The following is a 26,179-nucleotide window of genomic DNA, read 5'->3' as shown; positions in this document are numbered from 1 at the left end:
GCTTGTTTTTGTTTTTATCCAAACAGTGTTTACAGCTTTTTTCTCTCTTTGGTTCAGTTTGCTTCAGGTGTGAATTTAAACTGACCACCATCATAGCTTCACCTATTTCTATCCAGCATTCGTCACACACTGAGCTTTATTTCTGATAGGGCTTAAACGGTTAATTTGATTAATTGGTTTTTAATTTAACTAGTTAAGCAAATGAATAAACCTTAACTGGAGTAATGAGACTCTAAAACATGCCATTAGCTGAAAGAGTATTTAAGATGGAAAAACTAGAATATGGTTTACCCATAACTCTAGTGGGAGAAAATGCCTTAAAGTTTTATTTAAATTCACTATAAAACTTTAAGGCATTTTTTCCCCATTTGATTATTAACCCTTTAATGCCAAATACGGTTTCTGAAATGTTTTGCATCTGACACCGTTTGCATAATTTAATGGTAAAAACTTTGCTCAAAATCCTATTGTACACAATCAGATATACCTGATAACAGAGGGCAGAAGACTACACAAAAAACAATTTTGACTTATTGCATAGTAATAAATTATTAATATCAAAAATTTCTTCTTGTTTCTTTTTACATATTTTGTTAAAAGGCCAAATAAGGACTTCAAACCAAAAAAAGTTATTTTCTGTTTTGTTTTATTCTTGGGTCGGGCTTTAAAGGGTTAATGAAAAAGATAAAATACAGATTAATAATTTAGGAAAATAATCGTTAGCTTCAGCTCTAGGTTATAGTTCTCCAAAAAAAAGTTATGGTTTGCAAATTAAGTATGAAAGAAAACCACAAAAAAAAAAAAAAAAAAAAAAACCAATGGATTGTTTTTACTCTTTTTTTTTTTTTCTCCCATCAGTATTTTCCTCCACTAAACTTTCCATTTTTAGTGGTTGATAAAGTCCTCTGTGAAAAGCCAGCTTGTTCAGTAATGATGTTTAGTACTTTTTCCTTTCTTGTGAAGGACATTTATTAAAACTGAATAACCCAACTGTTCAGGACATAGCAGTTAAATAGCTTCTCTATGTCCTTTTTTTGCTTGGTCTGATGAAATAGTGGAACTATTCAATTACATATGGATTTATAAAGTTCTATATAGAAATATCTAAAACAAAAAAAACCCTAAAACATTTCAATTTATTGCAAATACATGACTGTCTCCTTTGGTAGGATGTACTCTGGTAGCAGATTCAGTCGATGGCCATTAATCCAGACAGCATTATGATCAACCCTTTATGGAAGCATTATTTTTATCCCTGAATGACAAAACATTAGAGAGGAAATCAAAGGTTTCTGTTGGGGGAATATGACTGAATTATTTGGGCCATTAGCATACTAACTGGATGGAGGTGGTCATTTTCTCCTCTGCTGGAGGATCTAAACCAGATTAACGTGAGCTGGACGACACGGTGAGGAAATGGTAGAGCAGCTGGACAGCATGACTCGCTGCATAATGATGTTTTCTTATATTTAAGGTCTTTAATAGCAGGATCACAGAATAAGAGTAGAGAAAGGAAAGGTGTTTTGTGACAGCAGGAGCTACAGATTCATGTCCGGCCTTCAGCAGGTTAGCTTTAAAGATGGCCTCCTGTGTGCCTCTCTATCAGCAGCTCTGTCACGCGGCTGATGATGTCCGGATGGAGCAGACAGTCTAACAGGTCATTAGTGGTGATCAGTGAGGGTCCTGATCCTTGATTATTCTCTGTGGACCGCTCAGATGTCCTTCGGTCCGGTGTCACACAGTCACGACCAGCAGACTGCTGGGAAGAGACGGCAGAGCTACAGGAGGACGCTTCAGGGACCGTCGCTTCCTCTTCCTGACACCTCACAGGGAGCAGATGTTGCCCGAACGGGATACTGAATTCCCCAGATACCTTCCCCCCATCTCCCCTGGGCTTTACTTGACCGCATGAGTCCCGCTTTACTGGTTTCCTCTGGAAGTTTCTCCTCTTTCTCTGAGCAGACGCCATCACTGCCAGGTTGAGATACTGCATGTTTTCATCGTGGGACGACTTTTCTTCCTGGAGGAATCACAACGTACAAAACATTTTTAGACTTTGTAGCCTTTAAATAGAACTGTTGGTTCCCTGCTTAGCCTTCAGTTATGCATAAAACTCCAACATTTTAAATTAATAACCAGATGAAATCAAGTTATAAATCAAGATCAACACAAAGTAGTGTAATATTGTGAAGAAGAAGCTGGTTTTCAGCTTAAAAACTAAAATCTGAAATGCACAGCATGTATTTATATTCAGACACTAAATACTTGATAGAAAAAGCGTTAGCTCCAGTTTCAGCTCTACCTGTTTTGGGGGAATTTCTCCACCAGAAGGGATAATCTAGAGAATTTAATGGTAGCATAAGAAGCTAAAACTCAGTGGGATTGGATGCTGAAAATCTGTGATCATCAGTGGTGTGTTCCTGTTGGTCCTTCTACCAACACATTTATGCTTTAATGGGTTAAGCTCATCCATCTGACTTCTAAGCTACTGTAGAGCTGAAACAGGCAGTCCCACAGCATGATGCTGCCATCAACGAATGTTTTGCTGCACCCATAGGCCTATGGCCTGCTTCTTGGACTAATGATCTCCTTATCTTGGTAGATCTGCAGCTTATTCTTTTCATTTTCAGATGGTAAACTGAACAGAGCTCTGTGAGACGGCCAAAGATAAGGACATTTTGTTTTTTTAACCTAAACTTGCTTTAAAGCCTCTCCTCTGCTTTCCTCCTGCCCTGGCTGGTGAGTTCCTTGACCTTCAGGAGGAAGTTTCTTCACCAATATTCTATATTCAACCCCTGAAGTCCTCATAGAACAGCTGAGATTATTAACCCCTTGAACCCTACGGACCCACCGGCGGGTCCAGCTGCTACATGACCTCGTAGCTTTACCAAACCCCCAGTATTGATGTAAAAAACATATTTGGCACAGTTTGGTGACATTTATGGATAAATGTGCCAAAATGGCCTCTCCGCCTAAGAAATTTCTCACTAATACCATTCTAAAATAAATATGATTCATCTGATTGAGTCCAAATTTGGTATATTTTTACACAACATTTAGATTTGAAAGTCTGTACTACTTTTTTGTGCTATAAATAATATTTTGGTAGTGTTTTGCAATGTTTATTTCAAAGAAAATTTTGGCGAGGTTCAAAAAATGCAAAATATTTTGTATTTTGTCCCTAATATTTCAGGCAGGGTCAAAGCTACAATGGTGCTGACACCAGAAAACCATTCTATGACATCTTACCTTTACAGACGTACCAAAGGTTTCTTCTTAAATCTAATAGCTTTGAGGCTATAAGTTATTTACTTTTGTGTGTTTTTGTCAGGCAGAAATTTATTTATACCCCCTTAGGGTGTAAGAGGTTAATAAAGGGACTTCTGAATGGATCTGCAACTAACCATGCGCTGCTAATTGATAAATCCTTAATTTTTATGCTCAAAAATTTCATTTTAAAACGCTTGAAGCAAAACTTCTACTTGAGGACTTCTGGATGGAACATATTTATTGAAGGTTTTCTTTCATCTTCACTCTTATAGAAACTGCTCTTAATGGGTTATTCTTTCAGTAAATTGCCTGATTTAGTCTGTATATGTCGATTATTAGATGGTTATATTGATAAACAATTACTCATAAACAATTACTTTTTTCAGCCTTGCTTTTAAAGTAATTGGTTGTAGTAACTTTTATTTCGGAGTTCAAGAGTTAAGGTGGCTTTTTTCATTTATGTTCAAAGAAAATTCTTATAAAATATGTTAAAATGAGGAGGATTTGTCCCCTTGGAAGTAAAGGCTGTAGCGCCTCGGGGGCCTTCTCACCGGTTCTTTTCCTGGGAGCAAGATATTTACTACTCTTAACTCAAACTGGGTAAAACCATATAAAAAGGACTATAAAAACAGGAGTAAAAAAAATGACAGAGTTTATTCCAGATCAGGTCGTTACAGGACAGAGAAAAATGCTTAGAGCTTGCACAGCTGTGGTCTCAAAAATCACGTCCGGCAAAGTTTAAACCCGAACAACGTCATCACCTGCTTCTTATAGCTCATGGGTCTATGTGTTGCATCATGTTGATGTTTAGCTGGCCGTATCAGAAACTGACACGCCATCCATGTCTTGAACTTCACGCAGCTTGCTTCTAAGCTTCAGGGTTACAGATAGCCATCCTCTATCAGACCGGCTCCAAGATGTGCCCATATCCTGTGTATTCTTAAAGAAACAAAGGCTGTGTTGATTTGATGACCTCCGTACACACCGTGACATCCACAATGTGAAGGAAGGCCTTCTACTCTGTCTAATCTGGCTAACAGAATAACAATGCACATGATGTATAAATTATAAACCTAACAAATACAATAATGTGTGTGGATGTAGTGTGAAAAGATTTTAAAATCTGAGTGGGGCGCTTTTGCAGGCTACAGTGAGGACGTATGGGTCTTCAAACCCGACACAGCCGTTCTGTCACCTCATTTGATAGCAGTTGTCAGTCGACATGGATACTAAACCAAATGTTCAGATCCTCCTTACTCTGTTTGCACAGTTGTTCTTGTTCTGCCTGAACTCTTTAACTTCAAAGCGCCGTAATAAACACACTGTAATGATGCTCCTGTGCAATAAGAGATGCTCATCCGTGCATTGTCAGCAAAGAGGTGTTTTCAACCTGTGCCTCCCACTGCAACATAAAGCTACAGACCGCTCTATAGGTGGGATTAAAAATTTTACATGAGGTGGATGATGCTGGTGGACAGAAAAATAGAGACAAATTTGCCTCATATTCCCAAAAAAAGAGTGAAAAATGGGCCAACAAGTGCAAAAAATGTATCAGTCTGATTGGATTAAGGCTTAGTAATATACACATAATTATCTCTCACAGCGTGTGGCATTTAATGCACCATAAACATGAAATGTTTACTGCAGCAGATCAATAGGACTTAAAATTGAAATCAGGTTGTGTTTTTTTTCTCCCTCTAATAAATAAAACTGAAATCTGTGTCAAATTGGGATTAAAAAAGCTGTTTTGATTCAGATGCGTGTTGATCCAATATTAAGATCAGTCAAGTAATCTAAAAGGTAAAATCAAATCAAAGGTTCCCTTGAGCTTTATTTTCCATAGTGTCTCTAGAAAGTTTGAAAGAAATCAAGGTAAAGAAAAACAAACTAGCTTTTACAATAAGCAGCTTTTCCAGTAGGAATGAATGATAAAACTGTGTTTGTTAGAGGCAGACAAAGCAACTGGCCGAAAGACATAAATGGGTCATTTCCTTTGATCGGTGATCACAATACTGAGAAATCTGACATTTTTTTATTCAATAAATGCATCTAAACTAACTCTTCCATTTTGGATTGATTCAAACATCTAATAGCAGCATTTACTCTCCACATTTATTTAATAGAATCAAATGGTAAAACGCAGAGACAAATGTTTGATTTAATGGGAATTATCATTTTCTGAAGAATTTCTGTATGAAAGAATCTAATGAACATTTTCCTATTTAATTTTTTTATGTTTAAAGAAATGAGTTTCTTTGGATATCAGTCAGCAAAGACTTACTGGAACATCTCTAAATATTCTAAATAGCTGTCAGTCTTTATATTTTACAGCATCTTTTCATCCTTACGGTTTATCTTCAGTGAAAGCAGGAATTACTACGGAGCCCGGGAGCTGACACGGGAAAATATATATGGAAGTGTGTGCATGAATTGAAGCTTAAGCCAAAATTCAATCTGGGAGACTCTGATCAGCCTCACCTGGATTACCTGCTGGAGCCATACCACCATAGCTAAGACTTGCAAGGTCTCCTTCTTCGAGCGTCATCCCTGACGTTCCTCCTGGTCAAAAGCCGTCTCTCTCTCTACCCACCTCCCCCCCCTTCTCCTCCCCAAGAATTGAATGTCGGGGCAGGCTCCGTCCCATTCATCCTGGGCTTATTCCACCATCAGTGTCTGGACACCGGGGGAAAACTTATCCTTTTCCTCTTAAATCCATCAATCTGATCATCCATCAGCTCTTAACACAAAGTCTTCAGCCGTTGTCTGAGCAACAAATAACTTATATATAATATTCATGGCAAAAAACTCTTCTAATTACAACTTCTCACTCTGTGAGTCTCTCCAGGATGAAATACTAATTTGTTCCCACAAAATACTAATTTATTCCCTCGAAAAAATTATTTGGGCGCAAACCTGTTCTCATGATTTAAGCATTTTTGACCACAGCATTACTTTATGGCACACAAAATACAAAAACATAATCCTGCTAGAGCAGTTAGAGGACCAGCAGAACAAAGCAGCATGATAGACGTGACAGTCTGATCGAGTTTTATTTAAGGAGCAAGATAGAGACATTCTGATCAGCCTGGCTTTGCAAAGATTTCTCATTAGTGAGGCATTTAGGTCATTGACAGGAGCCGAGTTTCATCAAACCTCAAGTGATCAGAGCTTATCTTCAGCGTTGCTTTACGACCTGTAATGCTGCGTCATTAAGCTGATCCAGCTACTGATTTTGATCAGCTTGTTTCTGTTCTTACTCCTCTGTATTGCTACAGTTTATAACCTTTGTCTTCATCATTCACAGCAGCGATCTCTTGCTCTGTCCTGACCATTTCTCCTCTGTTGCTTGGCTGCACAGGGAGCCTCAAAGTGCATCTTTATACATGCTGAAGGCTGACTGCTTTGTTTGTGGTCTGTACGGACGTATAGACATATAGTCAGTGCTGCACTGCACCGAGGAGGAACATAGAGGGAAGAATGCAGACTTTGGACTCTTAAAAAGGATCTTTAAAGATGAAATTACAAAACAGGAAGTAAGGCTATACCTTACTTACAGTAAATGCTCTTTTTGGACACAATAAGTGCTCTGTGCACAAAACTTAGTATTTTGTGGGAACAAACAGGTACTTTGGCTCCGTAGATTACAGAGCTTCATCAAACATTATTTATGTTTTCACATATTTTGTTACCTCAGTGGGGTTCAGCCAGGTGTCAGTGTTTTCATCACTTTCAGTACTCTTCATTGCACAGACGACCGCCTTGGTTACAGCTTCACCGACTCTAGCCACATCGTCCTCTTCCTGCAGAAACAAATCAGTGGAATTAGCCTTCCATATCTCTTAATTCATTTATTACAGTTTCTAACTCTGATTTAGACAGATTATATCTCTCAAGGAAAGGTGTTAAAATTAATTTTCTTTCTGAATTAGATGTTTCATATAATGAAACTAATTTCATATGAAAGATAACCTGAATAAATATAAAATTAAGTTTCAAATAACTAACATAATCTAAAGGTAAACAGCCTCTGTGTAAAGTTAATTGACTTTAATGGTTTTATCTCCCTTGGCAACAACAACTTCAATCAACTATTTGATTAGTCTTGTACCTCTGTAGAAAAATATTGACGAATTTCTCCTTAAATGATCGTTTCAACCCTTTAAAGCCAAGTGTATCATATTTGATACATTAGTTATTGAGACCTCTGAATCATCTGTGTGATGTTCAGAGATGGCAAAAGTACTCACTTTCCGTACTTGAGTAAAAGTACAGATACTTGTGTTAAAAAATACTCTGGTAAAAGTGGAAGTACTGATTAAACTTCTTTACTCAAGTAAAAGTAACAAAGTTCAGGCTTGTAAATTTACTTAAAGTATAAAAGTAAAAGTAGAAACCACTTTTTTCATGCCGTTGCCTACATTTTAAATGGATGTCTGCCAATAGGACTAGATCTCCGTTGTGTTCATTTTCAATCATCTCGTCGTCCATGCTACTATGCTAACGCCACCGCCACCAAGCTGCAATGATTTGCCGCGAATGAATACCGCCGAATCTGTCGATTCATCTTGTAGTGGTGCGTCAAATGCAACGTAGATTCCCATCCAATTAGATTGAATTTTGTATTGATGACGTGAAAAATAATAACGGTAACTCCATTGAAATCATTAAAAACTAAAGTAACGAGCCAATTTTTTAAAATGTAAGGAGTAGAAAGTACAGATATTTGTGTAAAAATGTAAGGAGTAGAAGTAAAAAGTCGCCATAAAAATAAGTAGTAAAGTAAAGTAAAAATATCAGAAAAATCTACTTGAGAACAGTAACGAAGTATTTGTACTTCGTTACTTCCCATCTCTGGTGATGTTTTTTCTTCTTGAAACCTTGACTCACAATCAGACACATGTAGTGAACAGAAAACAAGTTAAAAGATTAACAGAAAAGCCTAATGTATCTAAATTGATGCAAATAAATAATCAAATTTAATTACGCAAAATTCATGTTTTTCAATTTGATTTGTGAGAAAGTTTGATGACAACTTTAATTTTGAAAAATTAGAATTATTTCATGGTTCAGGTTTTTTAAATCAAGCTATGCTAGGCTTTAAGAATCAGCAGCCTGTAAAAAAAAACAGGCTTAAAAATGCTACAAAACCGCAGCTGGATTATTGCTCAATTATAAACACTGAAACAACAGATGCAAAAGTGAGGCCTGAAGAGCTTTACATATAAATATGGGTTCTTTCATAATCTCATTGGGAAATCGTCATTACTCTGTTAGGACGACATTAGGAGGTTTGTCGTTCTTCAAAAAAATCACTGTAGTCCTTAAAAAACCTTTAAGATTGATCAATCCCCATTAATTTTTTTCTTTATGTTTTCTTTTTTTTTGGATCAGGATCATCATGCGTTTCTCTGACCTTTATAAGCCTACTTCATGCTGTTAGAGAGGTTCTATTAAAGTCTCATCTTGATGCCAGACAGTAATTAATGCTGGATGCTTTTAACAATTGTTAAAAAAGATTTGTTAATTAAACCTGGTAATAAAATATGTTTGATATTGCCTTTGCTTTTCCCTGTTTTTTTTTTTTAGGACATACACATATTTATCTGATTGCTTGTTTATAGCTTGTTTTGTTGACCGTTTCTCACAGAAACCGTGTGTCATATGTTACACAGAATATCTCAGATATTTAATTAGCAAATAAAACATATAACCTGAAACATCAGAAACATAAAAACAGTGAATCGTTTTTTTTACTGCCCTGTGAATTTTAGTATAAACATCTTAAATGCAGCCCAGCATCTACTTCATATACAGACAGAGAATCCTTTATTACAAAGCTGCTCATTATTCAGACATAAGAGGAACCAAGATTTGGGAGCAATAATCACTGTTTGAATCAGCTGCATTTCTACAGACATAAACAACCACATCATTTCCAGATTTTTTATCTGTTAGTTTGTATAAACAGAGAGCTCAATTTAAAATATATTTGTTTTTCTGCAATGAACAGAGTTTATAGAGGCAAAATGCAATTTAACTGCCAAACCAAAGAGGAAATGAATAAAAATCAAATATATGATCCATAAATCCTGGAAATAACCTTTTGTTTTTATCTGTTTCACTACCAAAGTAATGAAACAGATGGAACATTTAGGCTAAGGTTAGCGCTTCAGGGTTCCTACACATCTCTGCTTTAAAATGAGCGTTAAAGACCAGGAACCCAGGAAGGTTGTCTTTGGAAAAGTGCAATCACTGTTATTTATGGCTGATACTCCGAAAGAGGACGGGCTTTGAATATAGAAAATGGACATTTAAAGAAAAAGAAAGAAGAACCTGAAGAAAGGAAGGAGAGGGCGGATAAGACAACAGGAAAAAAAGGGGGAAGAGCGAAGCAGGAAGGAAAGAAGAGACAGAAAAATATGGAAGGATATAATTTAGAATCAGAGTACAAATAATTCATCATCTGAACTGGAAAGATCCTTCAGTCACAGACTGCTGCACCATAAATCCACCAGGGGGCGTTATCACAGATCCTTCCTCCCAACAGCTGTAAGACTTTATTACCGCCACCTAACAACCTAAATAAGTTGTTACATTCATGCTTATTCATGCTGCTGTCATTTTATTTGCACATATCTGGTGTTGCTGCTATTTTTTTACATATCCATTACTGCAAAAATGTCCAAAGCTGTTATAGATTTTCTTCATATAGTATTTATTTTGTAAAAACAGTGTACAGTACAATATTGTGTTTTTTCTAATCTGTTATTTTTATACACTTTTCTAAGGTCCACATTGTGTGACCACTTCTATCTTATTTTCCTTTTTTTTATGATCAAAATTAAATTCATTCAATTCTCCAGACTGCTGCTCTCATATTTTCTCAAATAGCCACACTAAAATATTAAAAGTCCTGTTGGAAATTGTAGATATTTTATCACAGAGGGAAAAAAAATCTAGAAAAAAATTACTTAGAAAGACCTAGAAATCAGGAAAATCAAATCCTTGTCTTTCCCAAGCTTTTTGAGACTGCATAGGAAAATCCCGTTTAAACTGTCCGTGTGTCTAGAATATAGATAGCATTTGTTTTTTGTTTTTTTTGCTTCAGTTAAAGAGAACCAGAAAGGGCGGGGGGTGCGGTTACCAGCTCGATCCAGGAGTTGACGCTGACTGTGATGGGATCTATCGACTCCACATAGTGCCACCAATGCCTCGGGACATAAAGCACCTGTACACAGACGATAAGAAAAACAAAATTCCTCAGAAAGTTTCATTTATCAGCAGCTCAATGATGGCAATTAGTTTCTAAACTTCTGTTTTCCAAAGATAAAAAGCTGTTTGAATTACTGTGAAAATCCAGTAGATGGCAGCATAAACCATAACTACCAGTACTGTGGTTACCAGTCCATTCATTCATAAGGAGACTCTATTATAAAGCAGATTGATTATTGATTCGGTCCTCTGTCAGTCAGGATTCATCCGAGGAGAGATTTATCCCCGTTCTGATTTAATGGGGCTGGAGCCACCGAGGAGAGAGGCTGCTGTAGATAAAAAGCTGTTTTTTTTTTATGTCAACAAGCTAATTCTGAATTTAGAGTAAAAACAATCTCAGTGTCTGGAAGAATCAAAGGTTACATATTATGTGAGGAGCTGCATAGGACTTCAAGGAGAACAAAGAAATTGATTGTTAAAGGTGCAAAGATCAGGAACGCCAAACAGAGTCGTCATAGCTTGAGAATATTTACATATCAAGTGAAAAAAAATGGTTTCTGATTAAACTAATTCAGGTTATCAGTCTAAAAACAGATATTCTTTTAAACAAATAAAGCAAAAAAGGTCAGGGGTGACTTCAACCTATAAATCGAGCTCGCAGAAAGCCTGCCGCTAGGTAAGGGAACAGAGACACGCAGCGAATTTCTGGGTTAACGTCACAAAATAAAAGCTGGAATCTCTACCAGGTGAAGCAGAACCGAGAGTGGGTGACAGGGGTTGTCGGTTAAAGCCCTGGCTCTGGCTTTCAGTGTCCTTGGGCAAGAAACTTCACCTGCATCGCCTACTGATGGTGGTCAGAGGGCCCGGTGGGGCCAGTGTACGGCAGCCTCGCTTCTGTCAGTGAGCCCCAGGGCAGCTGTGGCTACAATGTAGCGTATCACCATCAGTGTGTGTGTGTGTGAATGACTGAATGTGTGTAAAGCGGTTTGGTTAAGTCTGCTGACTTGAAAAAGCACTACACAAATACAGGCAATTTAGCATTTACCATTTAAGAACAAATAAAGGAAATAGAAACTAAAATAACCTACAGCTAAAAGAAGAAACATTTAAGCTCCACATTAAAAAGCTGACATCTGAGTTTACAGCAGTTCTGTCGTAATATGGAGCTCATCTTTATCTAACTGATTCATCAGTCGACCCCCTGACCGGGACTTAACTCTGATTCCTTCTCCCCGCAAAATTATCTAAAGAGGCAATGCAGCTTACCTTAAAGTCTAAGCTCTTGTTTTCTCTTACATAGAAAATCACTTAGAGCTGAGTCAGCTCTGCAATGGTCTAATTTTATTCAGAAGACCAATAAGGATATGTTACTTACACAAGGAGAAAAACCATTTCTGAGTGTTTTGGAGGAAATAAATTTGCCTGTCCTTTACTAAATGTACATTCGGAGATACGAGCAAAAACAAAAGTAACTGCGGCACATTTAAGAGATTTAATTAAATAAAAACAAAAAGGAAAAAAAGCAACTAACTGATGAATGCATGTCCTTATAGAGATTCAAGGCTTTTATTAAATGTACATTTTTATTACCTGAGGAACTTTTAAACCACCCGTCACCTCATCTACACTGCATCTGTTTTATTGGTTCTTTATTGTGACATAGTAAAGTTTTATGTGATTGTAAACATAGAGTTAGTCCCTCATCAGTGTCATCAGACATACTAAAGGCCTCAGCTCGGGCCCATTGAGTTAATCGCTATTCTATCCTCATATAACTGGATGGGACATAAACTCCTTGGACTGTAGTAAGTGCAGTCTAATTTATTATTTATCCTCCATGTCTGTAACATATGTGGTGATGCCTATTTTATGCATAATAGGAGGTTTAACACAGAAATCTCACATCCTCCATAACTGCCCCGCACCACTCCATTCCAGACCGCCTATGCAAAGCAAAGCCTACAACCCAATGGCGTAAATATCGGTAAGCAGAGACAGAAGTTGCTTACGGGCCTACGACCTCTTAGAGGCCCCATCACTGACACCTGGTGGGTCCCCTACGCAATTGTGGACTAGGACGTCTCTTTGCAGATGGAATGGTGTAAAAAATTCCTCTTAAACCCACCTAGGTTTGATAAGTATCTGAAATGAAATGAGTTTTTGGAACTTGGGATGTCTGTAACGTGGTAGTGCCCTTACACCAATGGTTCCATTCAAGGTGGGCAGTCACTATTTTTCCGTGTGTGATCATATATACTAATGAGAATTGCATAATTGTATCTTCTTGGCCGATTTATGGAACTGTTGCCATATCCTGGACCTTTATCACATGTTGTACTTCATATGTGGCCCACCCAGATAATGTTGCTAACGGGCCTATTGTTGTGTCGTTACGCCATTGCTACAACCTCTGCGGTTCCTCCCGTCTTGCTCCGCTCCGACTTCCTCAGAGCCCAAGTAGAGCCTGCACTATATTAATATTTTATTTATAGAAGAAAAACAAGCGGTAGTGAGCGCTTTATTTAATATGACATAATTAAAAGTCACCATCAGGATCAATCACACAAGTTTCTGCCCAAACATTAGCTTTTCCTTCTGGGTATTTTTGTAATAGTGATAATTGGAAGTTTCTTTTGAAGTTGTGAGACGCTCTCTTGGAAGGACTGGATCTGATTAAACTTTTAAGCCTCTGAGTATGAAATAAATAGTTGGATCAAGATGAAACATTTGCTTCCTGGTATAGTTTGCATCCAATAATTTAATTAAACGGTCTTAGTTTTTGGGAATATATAAGAATTTTGCTCGAATTTGTAGTTACCTATCTGTCGTTATATATTTTAATTTGACAAACCGGATCTCCTCAACATTCTTTTTCCAGTTTAGTGCGATTGCAATAGATGATCTTGACCTGGCCGGAGACGGTAAAGGACGGAGAAGGTGTACGTGGACGGTGACGTGCAGAGGAGTACTGGTAGATGTGGAACAGTTCTCATTGATTAACATGACTGTGCAAGTGCTCCGCACAACGTACGTGAGCGGGAAGGAGGATTTGGAATCTGGGGGTAACAAGATAAAAAGGCAATATGGTGGTCAAATTAGCAAGCATGTGTAGATGCTCTGATGCTAAAATGTCACGCTGCCGCCAAATCTGACGTTTTAAAATAAAATCTTATCGCTGATGTGAAACGATAAAATGTTACTTTCTTCCACTACCTTGATCAAGTATTTATTTTCTAAAGTCTGTATGATACATTTCTTTATTTTCATTTAGTCATATATGGAGTGAATTTTGTTCAATTATTGTCCCAACTTAGAGAAACTTCTGACTTTAAATTTTCAAATTATTCTGTTAATTGAAAAGCAATGTCTGACTTTTACTTTTTTATTTTTGTACAATTTTTATCATTATTTCTGTCAGACTCAAAATGATATCAGGGACCATTGTGGTTAAATATAGGGCAGTACTGGAGAAAAACCTGGTAGAGGAAAATAACCGTAAAGCTGCAATGGGAAAGGTAAAAAAAAAAAAGGTTTGTGTGTTTCACAACGGCTCAGTCAAAGTCCAGAACTAATCCAATTCAGAATATGCGTCAACACCTAAATGGTGATAATCACTGAAAAAAAAGCATGTGGGGAAAAAACTGTTTTACAAGGTGTTAACTAAGGGGCGCTGAATAAATAAGACTTCTTGATCTCTCTAGTTTTAAAAAAACATGTATTCTTTCATATTCTTACATGCATCATATAACTTTAACCAAACTCCTGTTTTATGATATGGCTTTAGTGAAAAAAACTGCATGATAAAAACTTTTCATGTCAATTTAAATACGATACAGATTTTGTCTTTTGGAAAACAGAAAACAAATCTGGAAACATTCATCCTCAGGGTTCCTACAGCATAAGGCAAGCTAAATTCAAGACTTTTTAAGACTTTTTAATGCCACTTGAAATAAATATTTAAGACCAAATTCACAAGAAACACAAGAAAAACCCGCTTCCCATATCGGAAGAAAGCTAAAAACACACAAATGACAGATATATTTACCTGAATTCACAAACTTTGTTTTAGCAGGGAACAAAACAAATCAGTTTTAAAGCCCCAACATAACCAGCGCTAAGTGTTTTTTTCAGCTATCTTTCTTTTCATCGTTTTCTTAGTATGTTTGATTTGGTGATAAGTGGAGGCGTTGCAGAGACAAGGGTGGAACAAAACTAAAAAAAACTGTCTGTTTCTCAGTAACTCGATTTTGACGCTTTGTGTTTCTCGCTTCACATGTGCGACTCCACTGCCTTAATTTCCATCGTTCTGAGCTTGAATCGCTTCTTGCACAAAATACACTGAGCCTCATGTATGTTCCCTGGTTTTAGCCATGGAGAAAACTCTTGGCTGGATAGACAGTTTTCGTTAACTTTACATTTGCTCATATTTTCCAGACAAAAGGTTAATGGTGCATCTCCCAAATGTCCCGCCCGTAACAACGCTTTATTGGTTCCGCTATTGGAACGGAACCAAAATTTATTTATTTTTTTTTATAAAAAAAAAAAAGGTCAATTTTAATGTTTTATTTAGATTACAAAATAAATCATAATAAAAATAATCCTATTTATGATGTTTTAAAAATTAAGACCTACGAAAGACTGATTTAAGACATTTTAATACCAATTAAGGCCTTAATTTTATTTTGAAGAATTCAATGCCTTTTAAGACTTTTTAAGGACCCGCAGGAACCCTGATCCTGCCTGATTCTCTAACTTCCCTTTTCCATCCTGATACAAATCTGGAAATGTCAAAGAGCCTCTATGGTTTTTAAAGAAAACACATAAACTCTGTAAAAAGTTTTTTTTAGGCTGTTTCAAAGCATGAACATATTAGGGAGTTAGCATGGTTGTTTAATTTGGGAATCAAAGGAGTTTAAAAAAACTTAATAGGGGGTTTTCAGTGACGTCACTGGCCAGCTGCCGGTCCGCCATCTTGGGTGGCATATTATCGTATATTATATATCATGTCGCGAATGGATAAGTACGCCAGCACGCTAGAGCCACCAGATCATGGAACATATCTGAGGAAATGTTCCGTGATCGACCATATGGACCCCTATGCCCTCCACGGTGCCTTTTTTAGCACTAATCCAGATGATTGGCCAAATGTAGAGCACAGCGACATAGTTCATTACCCGGTGTTCAGTGAAAATCCTCTGCACACTCTTGAGGAAATGAGAGCGTACAAGGGTCTAGAGGCTCACAACCAGTTCACATCTGGTTGGGTACGAGATGTCGAAGTGATGTACATGAAGGAAATCGCCATCATACGTGGACGGGTGAGTTTTAATAAGATGGTAAAAATGTAAACAATCCGACGCAGGGCTCGCTATGCTAGGTGGCTAACGGCCGGCGGTGCGCGAACAGTTCCAAAGCTACAAGTCCTTGGAGTCTCATGTGCAGTTTACGAATGGATGGGTTCAGGAGCTGCAGCTCATAAAGCCAGCAAACAGTGCTAACCGTTAGTGCTAACAACCACTCAGGCATATAATGTACTTTTAACTAGCTGCTATGTGTTTCAAAGGTGTGGTTAGTAACGTTAACTGCCAAACCTCCCTAAACCCTCCGGGTTTCTCACATATTTGAGCCTTTTCCCGCTGGTTGAAATCAAGTTAAGGTGAAATTAATCAAATTAAAACACGGCTGAGAGAGGGAGTCCAGTACGCAGTAGTCATAGGCAGTAGTCTGAGTAGCGGCGGCGGAGACGGTCAACATTGCGGCCACGGAAAGTAATACGTCATGACGCCCAAGCCCTATTATTAATATATTCTTACATGTTTTAAATGCTTGACAGTTAATTACCTGTGACAAAGTGAGCACTGCAGACTCTGGCGTATTCCAGCTTCACACCGTCCAAATCGGACCTGGATATCCGTGTCAGCCATAGGTGACGGCGTTGTTCAGATAGCTGTTTTGTTTTTTCACATTGATTCACGATTACGGCTGGTATGCGATAGAAAGAGCGTTAATCTCCACCTCCACGGGCCGTGCAACCAACAATTACACACGATTTCACCATTTTTCACTGTCAATACTGCCTAAGGCTGCCACCCAATATGGCGGACGCGCTGAGTAGTCACGTGAGCGTGACGTCACCTGAAAACCCCCTATTCAAGTAAATTAACTCATGTGATCTCTGAGGTAGCATCTAAGTTTGGATCGTCTATCACGTTCTGACCTGCCCAGGCTCCAGAGTGATGATGTGGGCCCTGGCCCCCTTAAACCAGGGGAATTTACTCAGGTCAGGGTGAAGAACGTCCACCTGACTGAAGATGCTGGACTCCTCAAAAGGGATCCTGGTTGGATAAAGCTTTGCTGTGTCCTCAGGAGGGAAAAGATGCCAGCGTTTCCTGTAGAGAAGGGACAAAAAAAATAAAATAAAATAAAATACAAAAAATTAAACTTCTCATAGTGGTCAAATTTTGGTAATAAAAAAAAAACTAATCCAAAGTTCAAGTCTTCCCTGAGAAGTTGAAATATAGCAAAAGTAGCTGTAAATCTGTCAGAGCCAAACAATCTCTTCAAACCTAAAACTTTGATTATATTCCCTCTATAGTTTGTTTAAGAACTATTTGACTTTCTTGCGTTTTCTCCTTTGATCTGATCTAGCAAAAGGCCAAACGTCACGGTATCTATCAACACTGTTGTATTTTCATAGATCAGCGGAGTCGAAGGACTGCTGGAGCAGCGATTCATTGCTTCTGAGATCGATACCACATAGAAGGAACCTAAGACCCAATTACAAGCATGACACACAACTGTTGCTCAGAACAGCAGAGAAAGATAACGCACACCTTTTCTTTTCCATTTCTTGGCTTGCTGTGCCCCGTTACTGTGGCTCCCCCTCTAAGTCTCCACTTTCCTGCTCCTCTGGAGAGCAGAGGGACAAATTAAATCCTTTCCAGAGGGCAGAGGACAGATCAAACAGAGTGGCAGCAGCTGCAGCGCTCTTCGCCTTCGGTGCTGCAGAAGAGTTAGGCACTTGAAAATACTTTCCCCCATCGACGGTGTTGAAATACCAATGAGGAATCCTGAACCCTCTTTCCCCTCAGTTACAGGTAAATACCTATTAATAAACTTTGGACCAGGCAGATTTTTGCAGAGGCTCGGAGAAACAAGCAAGTCTGTCTGGCATTGATTTAGATATATACAACAATGATTAGTTTGAAAAATCACAACTACCTTCAGCCAACAAAAGTTTAAATTTTTTAATTGGAAAAAATGTTAAAATATATTTTTCGATAGAATGAAACAATATAATTAAAAAGCACTATTATATTTCCGAACAAATACTCCTTTTAAGTACATATTATTGCCACATTCTGGTTTATATTTTCATCTTAAGTAAAAAACTTTTAAAAATACAGTATCTATACAGGAAAATGCTTACATTGTGTTTAGGGATTAACCTGAAGGACATTCTGTACTGGGAGCTTGGTTGAATTCCTACGTGATGCAGTGTCAGTAGGTAACTACATCAGAGAGCTCAAAAATCACATGTAGCATCCCCCAAGGGTCCATCTTAGGGCCCCTTCTATTCAAATCTACAGTCTCCTCCTACCTCAGAACAACTGAAGATACCATAACTATACAGATGAGACTCAGCTGTATATTACGAAATCATCAGGTGTCTATGAACCCATTCAGGAGCTGGGTAGACGTAGGGGAAATATAAATGCGTTGGTGTGCCAAAATTTCCAGCTGAATTAAATAATAGTTTTTGGACCCAAAGCAGGGTCTTAAAAAGTTTGCACACAACTTCAGTTAATGCAGCTACACACCATCAATCAGGCTCTAAATCTGGGTTTAGCAACGGACTGAGACCTGAACTTTCAGGGTTAATAAAGACAGTAACAGAGTCAACTTTTTATAACCCAAAGAACATCTCCAGGATTAATGGATTAATGTTTTAGCAGCCAAGGCTGATCTGAATTTAGATGGTCCTAAATTTGCTCCAGTTTGGGTCGGTATAAAAGCACAATCTTATGTGCACCAAACCAGTGCAGCCTAAAGGGGAGGTCTTGGTTCGGCTCCAGCTGAACTCTGGAGCGCACTAGTTTATGTCTGGGAAAAAAACATCCAGAGCGATAATTAATTGCTTTAAGAAATACAGGGAACACTCAAATAACACACCCTAGATCTGAATGAATGAAATATTTATATGAAAATCTAATTTATTAACCAATGAGGCCTGGATTTGGAGTCGGTTGTCGTTATTTACGCTAGATGAGGATCTTGCAGTGCATGTTAAGTACCATCAATCTGCACCTTCTCCTGAACTCGGCAGATATATTTCCATATCGTCTCCAGTGCATCAGCATATTGTTTTAAGGCTTCAGACAAGTTTTATTTTCAAACTCTATGGTTGCACATGCACTTTTTACATAGAGTAAAAAGGAGCAAGCTACAAATACGATTAGGGCAAGGTTCTCAAGCTTTTCTTGCCAGAGTCATCTTCAGATCATAAGACAGTTTGTAGTCATCCTTTCCTCCCCAACATATTTAAATAGAAATCCTGAAATCCTCTACGGACATAAAACAGATATTTCTAGAGAAAAGGTTTTACCAAGGAAACCAGCATATACCACAGGATGACCAGAGACTTAGAGACAAAGAAAGAAGATGAGGAAGGGAAGCAGGAGGGGAGGGAAAGATAGGAGGGGAAAAGTTATTAAAAAAGTAAGGATGGAAGAGAGGGGCACAGGAAGAAACAATAAGAATGAACATCTGGGAGTAGGGATTTCAAAGGAGGGGATGGGATAAAAGGAAGGAAGGAAAAAAAAGTCAGGAAACAAGGTAGACTAGAGACAGATGAAGTGAGGGTCAGAAGAAAAGTGGACAAAGCTAGCCTGCCCAGCCAGACTGATACGATCTATACACGGCGTATCAGTCTGGTAATGTGTATCAGTTCCAATTCAAAGGTGGAACGGAAAGGGTCAGTGTCATCAGTTTAGAACCAATTGAATTACGCTCTGTGTAATTCAGGCTTGCTGGCCAGGCTAGGGCACAGCAGGCTCCACTTTGAGCAGAACATCAAGCCAACAGTTGAGCATTTCTTTGATTAGTTTTGGTGTCCTTCGTTAATCTGGTGTAGTGTCTAGGAGCCCCCCTGTGTGCTCCTGTATATAGTAGCAAGATATCTACAGTTATTTGGAAGGCAGATTTTTAAATCAGTAATCCAGACCTTTTTTCATGTTTGAGTTATTTCATTTACCAATATCAAAATATTTGTAGCATATTTTTACTTTGCATTGATTTGAACTCTCCTTCATCTCCTAACCAGAAGCAGGGGTAATAGTTTAGGTCCTGTACGAGCTGTGGGTAGTCCCATGTCTCCGTAGGTTAAAGCGGGACCTCTTACCGTCCTTGAACCTGCAGCACCAGGTTACAGCCGTAGGTGTCCAGATGGCACGGCGTGTTAGCCCCCTCTGTCCCAATCCACAAAGTGCTTTCTTTCCCGTTACGTCCCTCAAAGCCAAACTCAGACCACTTAACATCCTAGAGAAAAAAATTGTACACATCACATTTATAAAAAAAAGTAATCAATTTACATTAATTTGGTCATCGAGTGATTCAAAATATAAAAAAAAGGCATATACTTCTCACCAGAGTTGTAACTCTGTTATCGCATTTCTTATATATAAGCAGTTAAAGGGTCAGTGTCAGGATACAAAAAAGGTAACAGATAAAGGTATCTAAGTAAAAAAAAAAAAACAACAAAAAACTTGTCAGTTACAAGCTGTCAAAGCAAAAATAATAAATCCCACAAGGACCCTGAATAATGAAGTTATTATCCTACATGCAAGCTGCTGGAAGTGACAGACTGGCCAATTTATCCTTCTGGAAGCCTTCCTACCAGCTCCATTATCCTGTTAAGCCTCTGGGTGCCTGTCTCATAGCCATAAATGTCAGTAGGTAATAATTACACGTGGAAGTCCAATGAAAATTTATCATCCAGTAAAAAAAAAAAAAGAAATCAATTCTGTCCATTTCTTAAAAAAGGATGACATTATTATTACATTTCCGAGCAGAGGAAGGGTAAAGAGTAAGAGTACCTTTACTAAAAAACTACTGGAGGGGAACCTAACATTTTAAAAGAAGATGTCAAACAGGAAGTGAAAATGGAACCAAAGCTCAGAACTGCTATTTTGGGTTAATTATTTATTTTACAAAGAGGTGGGAAGGCTGAAGTTAGCAGCATATTCTTTTTGTCAAGCAAAGGCTTAAAGGGATCCATGACTAGTTGAATAATTTTGGCTTAAATATGTTGCTAGATTTGTATTAACTTCATAAATGCTGTTTGTGAAATGTAAAAATAACATAATTTTTCTAAAAAGAATAATACATCCATCCATCCATCCATTTTCTGTCATGCTTATCCCAAGTAGGGTCACGAGGGGTAAAAATGATACATCCTCTGTTATATTATCCACCTATGGAGGATTTTTAACTGTCCAATGCATGCTGGGTTGATGATGCGTTTGGACTATCTTCTGCAACGCTTCTTTCGCCTCTCTGCCTGCGACTACACGTCGGAAGGTCGCAAACCCGCACAGACCTCAAGCGGACGTGCGCAGACAAAAAGCAGCTGTGATTGGTCCTTGGTATGCCTCCCGGCTGTCTGTGTGGTCGTTCTCGATTCGGTGCTGGGGTGCGCCATTTTTACAAACGGAGGAGTAATAACAACAATGGATAACCACAACAAAAGGCTGATTGAGGAGGTTCGGAAGTACAGCCACTTGTACGATGCCTCAGACATGTTGTTTTTGAATATAAACACTCCCCTCGGTGCCGCTGAAGAAGTTCTCGTGAGTTCTTGAATAGGCTCCCCCTTTGCACTTTGGCGGGAAACTGCAGTGCATCCCTAGAAATTCCAGACCGATGTTGCAGAAGCATACCAGCAAAACTGGTTCGCGACCAGACACAAGTGACATTTGATGTGTGTGGTTGCAGAAGTATAATCTGCCCTTAAGGCCAATTTATGCTTCTGACGCATAGCCTCTGCAACCGTCAAATCTGTCTCTGTTCTACAACCGTCATCGCGCACCTCAAAAAAATCCTGACTACGCGTGGGAAGGTCGCAAACCCGCACAGACCTCAAGCGGAAGTGCGCAGACAAAAAGCAGCTGTGATAGGTCCTTGGTAGTTCTCGTGACCATACGCCGAAGTTCTCGGGAGTTCTCGAATAGGCTCCCCCTTGCGCTTTGGCGGGAAACTGCTGTGAGTCCCTAGAAATTCCAGACCAACGCTGCAGAAGCAAACCAGCAAAACTGGTTCGCGACCAGACGTGACATTTGATGTGAGCGGTTGCAGAAGTCTAATCTGCCCTTTATTTTGCAAATGGACTAATCTGAGGAATATTTTTTCGACAAATGGATTAATAATCGGATAGCGAAAGGTTTCTTAAAGTAGAGTTTTTTTCTAAATTAAACCAGATGAAACTAAAACTTTTCCTCTTGAGGAGTTCTGGACAGAGCATACTGACACACAAAAACATTTTTTTGTTTATCTTAAATGCAAAATGTTATTAAATTACTAATTAAATCATAAATTACTGCTGTAATTGGGTTTTATCTATCAGCTAAAGACATGTTTTAGAGTCTCTATACTACAGTTAACGATGAATCGATTACTAAATTAGTTGAGGATTATTTCAATCATGATTAATCCGACTAACTGTTTCAGCCAAACTCTTTCTACATTCTCATCAATTTAAAAGCACTCTGGTTTAAACTGAAAATATGTAACAATACTAATTCCTATTTTTACTGGACAGGGGTAGCGCTACAGGACCTGGCACACATCATTTCCTCAGAATGCACTGCAATGTAAACAACATGGCAACATACTTGTGGCATTTTTAAAAATGTATTAAAACTGAAAAACTTTTAGTATTTTACAATACAGTATTTTTACTGTATTGTATTTACATAAAATAATAAATATTTCTAAAATAAAAGTCTATTGTTACAATTTACCCCAGTTTTCAAAATTCTCCAGGCCTGGAGACTGAGATCGCCACGTAAGAAGGTTGCTTTTGTAATCGTTTCAGCTTTGATCCGGTCAGATCAGTTTACCGGTAGAGTCCACCAGAATGTTCTTTAAAATCTCCAGAAACTTTAAGTTTATTAAGAAAAGCAAAAGGCCCACAGCATCACGCCACATAAGATGGAGCTCAGGCATTGCCAGATTCTGGCAGCTTGGAGATAAAGCCGAGAAATGGCTCTTTTTCAGGATTCTTTTTTTTTTTTTCAGCCAAAACAGAACAAAAACTAAGGGTGACGATGGGACACATTTTTGAGTCGGGTGTTGACATAAGGAAGGAAGCAAAGGAGCTCCCAGGTCATACAGAGGTTGCTGCTTTCCATCTTTAAAGGGAAGTTAAATATTAATAGACCTGGTAATCAGCATGCAAACAGTACAGAGTGGCCTTTTACCCCACTGTACTGCATGTTTATGCTTTCCATACTGCCAAACACCTGACTGTAATACAGTAGTAAGAGGCTTCTGAAGCCCTCAGTGGTGGAGGAGGTAGCAGTTTAGAACACTTAGGACAGTGGATTCTGAGGAATGAGAAACAAACAGGACAGGTTGCTTACCTCAAACATGAAAGGTTGTTCTTTAAACAGCAGGCTGATGTACTTGTAGTCAGCATAAGCCCAATACTCTGTATAGGGGTATTCAGAGAAAGGCCCCACATCTGTCTGATGCTGAGTCCAGCGCAGGAACTGAGCCACTGTTGCCTCGACGTAAGAACACTGAGTCTCAAACAGGGGAGCTGCAGAGTGAAACAGCAAATAAACACGACAGGGAAAGGCAATCAATGGAGAGCACTGGAGACTGAACTGATCATGTTAAAAGTATTACATAAAATATTAAATATGAGAGGATATCAGCACTTCTTCACGTTTAATTTAGTTTCCAATTGGCTCAGATCTCCTTAATTTTGGGAGATAAGTCGATAGTCTGATGTTAAACCGTTCTTATCCATTCATCTTATAGACTTTTGCAAAGGTCTGAAAATCAGCCAATGTCGATGTGTTTTACAACTTGAAGGTGTAACGTATCAACTGTTAAAGTTGCTATGGGTCTGTCAGGCCTTTTGAAGATCAGTGACGGACATCGCTTCACCCCTTGTTACCAGGGTTGTCAACGGTTCATACCCTGGGCATGCAGGTGGCGCCGCAGTTAGCGACCCATGTACGCAGGCCTTAGTCCTCGATGCGGCCTCGCGGGTTCGAATCTGACCTGTGGTCCTTTGCCGCATGTCTCTCTCTCTCTCACTCATACTCCTTTCCTGTCAGCTAAATGTTGAAAAGTCGAGCCACTAGTGCCATAAAAACTGAAAAAAATGATTGATACCCTTTAAAGCAGGGGTGTCAAACTGGTTCCAGAAAGGGCCGAGTGGCTGCAGGTTTTCTTTCCAACCAAGCAATAGCACACCAGACTCCTATCATCTCATCAAGTGAGTGCAATCTGAACATGATGACATTATGAAATGACTGGAGTCTGGTGTGCTATTGCTTGGTTGGAAAGAAAACCTGCAGCTACTCGGCCCTTTCTGGAACCAGTTTGACACACCTGCTTTAAAGTATCAACACTCAATCGTGTATCCAGACAAAATACTAATTTCTATTATCATTATGTTTTCTGCATATTGTTACTGTTATTTCTACATTTCTAGATTATTTGCATATAAAAAATAAAAACAAACAACCTAAAAATATTGTAAAATTGTGTTATTTTTGAGTTATTTTACATTCGTAGACTTATTTAACAAATAGAACCTGTGATTCTGTTCAGAAAGCAAGTTGCATGTTGAGATTGTAAAAGGTGGGTTTTTCATGTTAATAAATAGTTTTTTTATGCCGTTATTTGCCCCCTTTTTTTTTTATTCTAATTGTATTAAAAAAGGTACTGAGTATCAAATATTTTCCTGAGTATCAATATTGAGTTTAAAAATTTAGTGTTGAGAAAAAAAATATTAGTAGTAATGTTTCACAATAGGGAGTAGGAATTTTCTTTTTTTTTCAAATGGCATCAAATTACTCCTAAAATTTTACAGAAATTATACACATTTTTTTTTAGATTATTACCAATTGATTGCAAACAGAAAGGTAAGGAATCACATTTAAGAAAGTATTTATAGCCCAGACTGAGCACAGGTAGCAACTTGTTATAATTTATGTCACTTTATTATGGAGTTAATTTTATTCTATTGTTGTTGCAGGTAAAAGATCCGTTCTTTAAAAATCAAACCCATTTAGTTTATGGATATTTAAAAAAATAAAAATAAAAATGCGATCCAGAAATGTTACTTTGAAAAATGTCATGGTTAAAAAAAATAATAAAAAAGATTTTCACTTAGCCGAAATTTATTTTTCACATTTTATTTGACTAAAAATAAAAAAGTTTTCTATTTTTAACAAACTTCTCTTTTTCAGATTGTCTTTTATGATTTGCATTCTCTTCAAACTATGTTTTACTAATTATATTTTCTTCACTTCTTTAAAACAAAGCAATTAAACTTACTATAAAAAAAGGAGAAAAAAAAGAAAAAAAAAAGAAAAAAATATCAACTCAGAATAAAAATAAAATCTAATAAAACAGCAAAATCAATCTCAAAACAATTTTTAATTAAGTTTATTAAAGTTTATGTTCTGGATTTTATTTTTAATATTTCCAATAAGAAAATATTTTCTTCACTTGCAGCAATAATGAAACAAAATCGAACCCACAATATATACATGTAGTGAAAAGAAAATCATATAGTATTCCATGCAGTCCAAAGGTTTAATTGAAAACTACTTTTAAATCAAGTTGAGATTTAATCACCAGTTTATTGATAAGACATGCATGATATAATAAAAAAAAGAGAAAGAAAAAAAAAACATTTAAAATTGAAAGAAAATTGCTACAGCAACTATGTTTAATATTTGCTGTTTCCTTTCTTTATATAAAAGTAAACAGATTATGGTCTTATATTATAACTTTTATACTTTTATATATACTAAGACTTAGATTTATTTGTAATTTGTTTACACAAGTGTAAAACAAAAACAGATTTTTTTTGGAACATCACTCTGGATAATTTAATCTTTTTTTTTTAAAGTGCAGCCTTTGAACATAAAAAAAAATATATATATATAATCAGAAATATAAACATATGCCTGTACATTTACAGTTCTAATTTTTTCATTTTTAAAAATATATAATGATAAAATATAATAAAATAAAATACAATAACCCATTTTACAATATACAATGATTTCATGAAATAGCAGTATTTACATCACTGTTATTATAGCATTAGAATCTCAAATCCACCCATGCCTAGCTAACTTGAATCCAAATTAAGGTTTTATTTTATATGTACAAAATTTTAGTTATCTATAAATCAAGTCAAGTTTGTTTCTACAATATCAAGTATTATTATTATGTCAAAAAAGTATCTTTTGATTTTAAAAGCAAAATTTCTTGGACTGCTTGGCCAACATAATATAAAGTTATATTATACAAACTTCTAAAAACGGGTAATTCAAAAATTGTGTTAAATGTGCAAAAAATCTTCGTCATATTAAGCAAAAAAAAAAAAAAAGATAATTACATAGGTGCCACAAAATAAATACATATTAAGTGTTTTTTTTTATATTTGTAC

At 37.4% G+C, this 26,179-nt stretch overlaps 1 protein-coding gene across 1 annotated transcript in view; it reads right to left on the bottom strand.

Annotated features, from left to right (window-relative positions):
- Window positions 1-848: 848 nt before the first annotated feature.
- hspbap1 (hspb associated protein 1) overlaps window positions 849-26,179 on the bottom strand; it is a 31,763-nt gene continuing 6,432 nt past the window's right edge. Inside the window, exons 3-8 of the mRNA XM_038277746.1 lie at window positions 23,121-23,299; window positions 19,883-20,019; window positions 16,700-16,871; window positions 10,415-10,498; window positions 6,960-7,070; window positions 849-2,020 (exon numbers count right to left, since the gene is read on the bottom strand). Of these exons, the coding sequence (XP_038133674.1) occupies window positions 1,574-2,020; window positions 6,960-7,070; window positions 10,415-10,498; window positions 16,700-16,871; window positions 19,883-20,019; window positions 23,121-23,299 (1,130 nt within the window). The 3' untranslated portion in view covers window positions 849-1,573. The remainder of the gene's footprint in view (window positions 2,021-6,959; window positions 7,071-10,414; window positions 10,499-16,699; window positions 16,872-19,882; window positions 20,020-23,120; window positions 23,300-26,179) is intronic.

The sequence above is a fragment of the Cyprinodon tularosa genome, unplaced genomic scaffold (genome assembly GCF_016077235.1).
Source record: "Cyprinodon tularosa strain WSP-4 unplaced genomic scaffold, ASM1607723v1 ctg134, whole genome shotgun sequence".
In the NCBI taxonomy this organism is placed as follows: domain Eukaryota; kingdom Metazoa; phylum Chordata; class Actinopteri; order Cyprinodontiformes; family Cyprinodontidae; genus Cyprinodon; species Cyprinodon tularosa.
Note: the sequence above shows the minus strand (reverse complement) of the source record. Positions and strands in the feature narration are given on the sequence as shown.